Genomic DNA, 8925 nt, shown 5'->3' with positions numbered 1-8925 from the left:
TTTATGGATAAATTAAATATATTCACAAACTCTTTTGTTTAAAAACATCTTTAATAATAATGATAAATGAGATCCAGCCTAACATGATCTGGTTTGTTATATTATATGGTGTTATATATTATATCATATCATATTATATCATTGATATAATATAACATAATATTATATAAATAGTCATCATTATATATATTGTTATAGTTATTATAATACATATAATGATATATATATGAGTAGACAATAAGTATAATAATCATTAATGATAACCTTGACCATAACTATATCAATATTAGCGTCACACCCGTGCACAATATCCTTCTGTTCATTATAAGCGCTGCCGTTTTGTCGCGGATGGATTCTGATTGGCTGTCAAAAAACATTTGCTTCTCAGTTTATTCTCCTCATAGAATAGAGCGAGAGTTCTCACTGCTGGTGTGAACAGAAGCGCTGGAGTTAGACTGTGTGTGTGTGTGTGTGTGTGTGTGTGTGTGTGTGTGTGTGTGTGTGTGTGTGTGTGTGTGTGTGTGTGTGTGTGCGCGCGCGCGTTATGCATGGCTCGATAACACAATTCTGGCTTCGGTACGGTACCACAATCTAATACCCAAGTGCCGATATTAAACCGATACCACGCGGTCTGATATTAGCGCGGGTGTATCGCACGCGAATGAGCACAATTATGCAAGTTTTGAGTTTATAAAGTGGAAAATCACCACAAATGTTTATTAGTAAATTAATCAGAAAAGCTCATCACATCAGATCAGTCGTTCTTAAAACTGTCTTGTGAGAAATAATTGCAGCTAAAATCTCAAAATTACCAAATTGCTTCTGGTTTCAAAAGACGTCGCACTACACTAAAGCGATCTGCATAATCCGATTCAACATTTCACGCTCGTCTCGGGACGGAGAACGCAAATCATTTAAGCGATTCTATAGCATTTCGTAATAACAGTTACAGGAGATATGAGCTCATACGACACACACACACACACACACACACACGCCTGTCACTTAGAGCTCGCACATTACACATTAAGTTTCCTTAAACAGTCAAACACACAGAATGATGTACAAATGTCCGTCTTTAGTGAGTATTCACACACACACAGGCGGGTGTGTCTAACGCGGATGTAAATAGTGCAATAGTACGCGTGCAAATATAATGAGATCTAAATGTCATTGGTTGAAACGGACGCTGGAGATTTGGTGATATTCGATCTTATGTTAGGCTGTGTGTGTGCGTTGATCAGTGTTAAAGGAGATAAATGTCTAAATGAGATGGTCTGAATGATCACTGACCTGTCGATCTCATCAGAAGTCAGGATAGTGACAGATGCTTGGCTAGGTTTGATGGCTCTTCATCAGTTTTATAAGCAAAGTCATTACAGATGTCACTTCTACTCCTCTCTTTATTCATTCGTTTTGGGCATCTTGAGTGAGATTCAACGGCTTTATCCATTTTGTTCGTCTGTTGTTGTCATGTTTGCCGGTTTCGGCTCAGTTTGGGTAGAGCACTGCCATCTAGCGGTGAACTTCGGAACAGCAGCATATACCGAAATGTGCCAAATCATGATATCGTACCGTTTGAAATAAAATATATACCGGTATTTTTCCAGTGCCGGTATACCGCGCATCCCTAGTGTGTGTGTGTGTGTGTGTGTGTGTGTCAGAGTTGCACACTAACACATTTACTGGAGTATTATTTCTTCTGTAATCTTCTGACTTTAACTTCACTCCATCTGAAAGACAAATATCGTCCTCTTTACTCCACTACATTTCTATCAAGGTCCTCGAAGTGGAAAGTCGTTTCTGTCGCAGCTTTGAAAGTCAGTGATGATTTTTTTCTTCTTTAAAAGGTGTTTGGGTTTTTGCAGAAAGCCTTTCAGGAATCACTCTTGTAGAGTCTCGTGAAGTTCAATGATTTCACAGCATTTATTAAACACTGATTTATAGTTTAGAGCAAAATGGAAGAAGACGGATGTCCAAATGCTCATTTAGTGGAGGATTCACATAAACAAAGTTGATTCTGTCTTCAGTGAAGGTGAACAGTGTGAGAATATCAGATGTGTATCAGTGTATTGGATCCGTGCATTCGGCCTTAAAGTGACAGCAGCTTTGTAACTTTTCTACAAGTATTTAAATGAGTTTAAGTTAGTCGTCTGCTAGTGTGTCAGATGGAGCGTCACTGACTGGCTTAAACCATGATGGCATAATGTGCATTTAGACAACTATAATACAATAATGCGGCGACATAAAGAAGGACATTTACTTTTGATACTTAAGTACTTTTGAAATCAAATACTTCTGTACTTTTACTGCAGTAAAAATCTGTTTACAACTTTCACTCGTAGCGGAGTAATATTAGACCAGCAGTACTTTTACTGTTACTCAAGTAATGAAGTTGTGTACTTTGTCCACATCTTCTGTGTGTGTGTGTGTGTGTGTGTGTGTGTGTGTGTGTGTGTGTGTGTGTGTGCAGCATCACTCTGGGTGGCTTCGGTGCGGACCGCTTCTATCTGGGCCAGTGGAGGGAAGGTCTGGGGAAGCTCTTCAGTTTCGGTGGTCTGGGCATCTGGACTCTAATCGATGTGCTGCTGATCGGCGTGGGGTATGTTGGGCCGGCCGACGGATCGCTCTACATCTGAGGCTTCACTCCTCCATCACAGATCACTCGCTTCGCCATCCAAACTCCCACTGCGGCAGAGTCCCATCTGCTCCGAGTGTGTGTTCATGCCTTCCGCAGCTCGTCACACACACACGAACACTCTCACACACAGACACAGACACATGAACGAACGCAAACACACACACATGCACACACACACACAAGAGAGGACGCTTGTGCGGTTTGAGTAAACGTGTGTGTGGAGTCAGATATATATCTAAAACTACACACACACAAACGGATACACAGACGAACACACACAAACACACACGCACACACTCTCTTTCACATACACTCTCTCACACACAGTCCCATCTGCTCCGAGTGTGTGTCCATGCCTTCCGCAGCTCCTCACACACGCACACATGAACACACTCTCATACATGCGCGAGGACGCTTGTGTGGTTCGTGTAGATGATGGCGGAGTCAGATATGTATCTAAAAGTCCACACACACACACACACAGTCACTCAGACACTCACACGCACTCTCTCTCACACACACACACGAACACACACAAACAAACACACACACAGTCACTCAGAGACTCACACGCACTCTCTCTCTCACACACACACACACACACACTCTCTCTCTCTCTCTCTCTCACACACACACACACTTCGACGACGCTTGTGCGGTTCGGGCAGACGATGGCGGACTCAGATATGTATGATATGTATCTAAACTCCTCTGTGTCAGTGCATGTGTGTGTATATATGTGTAAATATGAGTGATGTTGATTTCTGAATAAACCGATGATGATGATGATGATGATGAAGATGCGTCTCACCGGTGCTTATATTCCTCAACAGGCCGGACTACATGAGAATCAGCTGCTAAATCAAGAATAATCCCACAATTGACAGATTTACAAGAATTGCGAGAATTTTTATTACACGTTTTATTGAAATGTTGTGCAAATATGCAAATGAGGTGTTATCTAATTAAACATGTGCTCATTTGCATATATTCTCAGAACAGAAATCTAAACATTGGATAAAACCAGGTTAATAATTCCACTTTCCGCATGTTTTCAGGAGTAAATGTTGCCTAAATCAGACGAATGAAACCTTTCGATCATATAGATACGAATAAAAACGGACAGATTTAGACTCAAACTCTAATAGATCAAGTGCACTAAAATAAACACTTAAGTGTGTTTTCTGTCCACTAGCAGGGTTTCAAAGGCCCTTTAAAAATGTCTTAATGTGAGCTTCCACAGTTTAAGGCTTTAAAAATGTCTTAAATTGAATCTCATGGTGTTAAATCAGGGCTCTATGATTCCTGAGATGATGAATCCACTGATAAAAACAGAACTTACTGTATAATACGGGATTAATCTGAATAAATCAACAGTCGGTCCGCCTCTTAAAGGGCCAGTCCACCATTAATGAGAATCCTGGGATCATTTCCTCGGCCTAATGTCGCTCAAACCCGTCAGACTCTCCTTCCTCATATAAAGCCTTCAGAACATCTGGAATAATCCGCACGGATCCGTTTATCTTTGAGCTTTCTGAAATATCAGTGGAAGTTGCTTAGCCTGTCAATGGAGGACAGAAATCTCTCCATTTCATCTCAAATATCTCTCTTTGTGTTCAGAAGATCAACGAGAGCCACATTTAATCATTAAAGCAGAGGCCAGAGCAACTCAAACAGATTTCATAAAGCCTTAAATTAAAGCATGCGCTGCAGAAATGATGAACATCCTTAAGTAAGTCATCATTAATGACGGGAAAGTGAAGAAATCAAGCCTTGTGTTCTGAGAAACTCAACAAATGACGTGAGTTTGAGCTTAAAACCAGAGCAGATATCATCATTGTTGAGGATTATGAACACATTGGCAGAGATTTACTCGTTTTAATCATAAAATCACTTTCACGAGATTTCTCATATCAAACTTTAAACTGTTTTTGGTCAAAATAATGAAAAAGCGATGAGAATACGTTCTCATTTACATTAGAGAACATCAGTTTATTCCTTAATGTTTCTTTAATTGCTCTTAAAAAGCTCTTAAAGGGTTAGTTCCCCCAAAACTGAAGATTCAGTCATTAACTCCTCTCCCTCATGTGGTTGGACACCCGTCAGACCTTCGTTCATCTTTAGAACACAGATGAAGATATTTTAGTGTAAAGCTGAGAAAGGCTTCAGATAGGCCTCCATTGGCATTCAGTCCATTCCCACTCACAAGACCCATAAAGGCCCTAAACACATCGACACACAGCCCATCTCACTACAGCGGCTGCACAATCACTTTACAACGCGGCGAGAATAGTTATTGTGCGCAAAAAATAAAACAACGGCTTTATCCGCTGAGTTATTGCCGTGAACTCGACGCATGCGTGAGAATATGACGGAGATCCGCCGTTCATGACCCAGAAGAGGAGGAGCGAGACCGACACGGAAGACAATAACTTGGTGGATAAAGTACCCAGCCCTAGTAGAATTATAAATGTTTTCCTCTTTGAATGCTCTTCCGTAATCACTTTAGGAACAGGATGTTTTGAGATGCTATAGAAATGCAGTTCCAGCCTCGTCTTTCTCTCAGGAACATCGTCACTGAATGTAAGTCCTCGTTTCTTCTGTTCATGTTTTCACATATATCTGTGTGTTCAGTCCGGTACATCCCAACCTCTCACTGCAGCTTCTGTTTACACTTTCAGTTCCCTCTTTATAAAGCACAAATACTGGCAACAGTGGAGAACCGGCCACAGGGTCATGGGCGGCCAAGGCTCATTGATGACCGTGGGGAGCGAAGGCTGGCCCGTGGGGTCCGATCAAACAGACGAGCTACTGGAGTTCAAACTGCTCCAGAAGTTAATGCTGGTTCTGATAGAAAGCTGTCAGAATTCACAGAGCAGCTCAGTTTGAGGCGTATGGACCAGTCAGGGTGACCTCTGACCCCTGACCCCGCCGAAAGCACCAACAGTGGCATGTGAGCATCAGAACTGGACCACGGAGCAATGGAAGAAGGTGGCCTGGTCTGAAGAATCACGTGTTCTTCTACATCACGTGGATGGCCGGGTGTGTGTGTGTGTGTGGCTTACCTGGGGAACACATGGCCCCAGGATGCACTATGGGAAGAAGGCGAGCCGGCGGAGGCAGTGTGATGCTTTGGCCAATGTTCTGCTGGGAAACCTTGGGTCCTCCATCCATGTGGATGTTACTTTGACACGCTCCACCTACCTAAGCACTGCTGAGACCATGTTCAGCCTTTGATGGAAACGGTATTCTGGTGGCTGTGGCTCTTCCAGCAGGATAATGCTCCTGACACAAAGCACAAATGCTTCAGGAATGGTTTGAGGAGCACAACGACCAGTTTGAGGCGTCGACTCGGCCTCCAGATTCCCCAGATCTCAATCCAATCGAGCATCTGTGGGATGAGCTGAACAAACAAGCCCGATCCATCCCAGCTCGCAAGGTCTTAAAGGATCTGCTGCTAACATCTTAGTACCAGATATACCACAGCACACCTTCGAGTGGAGTCCATGCCTTGACAGGTCAGGGGGACCAACACAATATTAGGAAGGTGGTGATAATGTGGTTTGTGATTTGCGTCTCAGAAACGAGTGTGTTAGCGTGAGGTTAGCGTTGTGGGAATGTTTCTGGCAGAGCTCAGTGACGTCTGTTCGAGCTCGCTCACACTCGTCCGCCCACATTTGGCTAACGCGATGCTTTGCTATGCTATCATCAGGACCTATCATCGCAATCACAGTGTGTTACTACTGAGGGGACGAGGGGACCAATCAGCACTGTCCTCTGCGGATTTAAAGTCACACGCCCTTTAAGATATCACAACACCCTTTCATATTTCATCACCTCACAGGGATAGTGGTTAATGCACTGCAAAAAATGCTCTTACTCAGTATTTTTGTCTTGTTTCTAGTCAAAATTACTAACAATTCTTACATTAAGAAACATTTACTAGACAAGCAAAAGTAATTGTCTTGTTTTGGGGAAAATAACTCATAATGAAGAGAGTTTTTGCTTAAAATAAGATAAATAATCTGCCAATGGGGTGAGAAAAATAATCTTGATTTAGGCAAGGCCTTGCCCCTCTTGATTTAAGATTTTTAATATATTTGGACTGGAAACAAACAAACAAAAAACGAAATAAGAAGAGCATTTTTTGCAGTGCACACGAGCGTTTCAAGATAACGGATGTCATTTGTTAATGTAAGTGTGTGGTGAGGTGATGCAACAGTAATGTGGCGCACCGTCTGACATTTATCAATTGTTTTGCACTTTAAAACTGAAGGCAGTATGTAGTGTGTGTTAGCATATATAGCAACAATATTCAGTTTTGCACACCATGACCAGTGTTTGGGTAAGTTACTCTAAAAAAAGTAATGAATTACTAGTTACTAATTACTCTTCAATAGTGTGATTAGATTACTGTAGATATTACTCTCTCCTAAAAGTATTTAATTACTTATTTACTAATTACTTTCTAAATCATATTTCAGCATTAACTAGTTAATGATTCAAACATGAAACAAGCTTTATTAATTAATTCAAATAAATATTAAAACCATAAATTATTCTTATTAACTGACCAAAGTATTACAAATGTGCGAATGACACTTAAAAACATGCATTTTCAAGGTATTAAAAAAAGAAATGTCGATGTTAATTCCACTATTGTATTATCTATAATTATTCAACAATCTATACACTGCAAAAAATGCTTTTCTTTCTTAGTATTTTTGTCTTGTTTCGAGTCCAAACATCTAAATATTCTTAAAACAAGAAGTATTTACTAGACAAGCAAAAGTAATTGTCTTGTTTTGGGAAAAATAACTCAAAATGAAGAGAGTTTTTGCTTAAAATAAGATCAATAATCTGCCAATGGGGTGAGTAAAATAATCTTGTTTTCTGTTTGAATTAAGATTATTTTTCTCACCCCATTGGCAGATTATTTATCTTATTTTAAGCAGAAACTCTCTTCATTTACAGTTATTTTCCCCAAAACAAGATGATTACTTTTGCTTGTCTAGAATTTTTTGAAATTTTGACTAGAAACAAGACAAAAATACTAATAAAAGCATTTTTTGTCAGGAGTAACTGTAATCAAATTACAGATTTTTTTTTGAGCAATCCCTTACTTTACTTTTTCAAGGGAAAAGTAATTAAAATACAGTAACTAATTACTTAGTAACCCAACACTGACCATGACAGTGTCGGCAGGAAATTAAAATACATTTTGTAATCGCATATTAATGATTCATGCATGTAGCTTATGTTTCATTATATATTTAAAAACAATTTTATCATAAAATGATCTATATGGTGAAGCAGGACTTCAATCGTTTAGTCCGCTTTAGCCCCGCCCCTCACGATCGACCGCAAGCTCCTCCCCTTCTGTTCTGTTCTTGCCAGGTATGTATTTCGAGCAATTACTTCAAGAGGGCTAAAGGTATGTTCTCCGTATCAATATAATCCAGAGGTATCCGCCATTTTGTTAATGTCATGCGACCTACCAGTGTCAGTTGCGTAGCTTCACCTTCATTCATAAATCCTCGCTTCTGGCCCCATGCAACGAAATCGGACATTAGGCTAACCCTCGCATAAACATAGTAAAAAAAAAAAAAAAAAGAAGCTTTATTGACCAGCCAGTGCGCATGCGCAGTCCTAAACGCGCGTCTCTCAGAACATGTCAACATTCAATCAACAATGACAGAAACAAGTATTTATTGTTCTTAATTTTATCTCTTGTTACATTCTTTTCATTGCTGTCCTATGACTGCGAAATGAGTTTACTTGACTAATATGTACATTGTTGGGAATGTTATATTTCTAAGAGATGTTTGCAGTAAAAAACAAGTCCCCGCCCTACATTTTCTTAGCAATGATCCGTTAAACTCGTAGCAGTTTTTGCCGCGAAATTGGTCTATTTATCCTCGCGGTTTATTAATAAAAAGTTTATTTTAAAATAATTAGCCTATGGTAACACTTTATTTTAAGGTTCAGTTATTATCTATTAACTAGTTGTTAGTTAGTAGCTATGCGTATTAGGATATTGCCTGTTTATTAGTAGGCTACATATTAATGCCTTATTCTTCATGAGCTTATTCTACATCCCTTAATAATAAAATGCGACATAAACTACCTTACTAACTATCAATAAGCAGTAAATTAGGAGTTTATTGAGGCAAAAGTCGTAGTTAATAGTGAATATGTGTTCCCCATACTAGTGTTACCGATAATTATATGACTAATACAACTGTGCTAGATGATTAATTCTGTGAGGATTCACACAGGTAGGG

At 39.9% G+C, this 8925-nt stretch overlaps 1 protein-coding gene across 1 annotated transcript in view; it reads left to right on the top strand.

Annotated features, from left to right (window-relative positions):
* Positions 1-3440, top strand: part of tm2d3 (TM2 domain containing 3) — a 12780-nt gene extending 9340 nt beyond the window's left edge. Inside the window, exon 6 of the mRNA XM_067419214.1 lies at positions 2474-3440. Coding sequence (XP_067275315.1) covers positions 2474-2639 — 166 coding nt within the window. The 3' untranslated portion in view covers positions 2640-3440. The remainder of the gene's footprint in view (positions 1-2473) is intronic.
* Positions 3441-8925: the final 5485 nt, after the last annotated feature.

The sequence above is a fragment of the Pseudorasbora parva genome, chromosome 16 (genome assembly GCF_024679245.1).
Source record: "Pseudorasbora parva isolate DD20220531a chromosome 16, ASM2467924v1, whole genome shotgun sequence".
NCBI classification, from domain to species: Eukaryota; Metazoa; Chordata; class Actinopteri; order Cypriniformes; family Gobionidae; genus Pseudorasbora; species Pseudorasbora parva.
The sequence above is the reverse complement of the archived record's forward strand: the minus strand, read 5'-3'. Positions and strand labels throughout refer to the sequence as shown.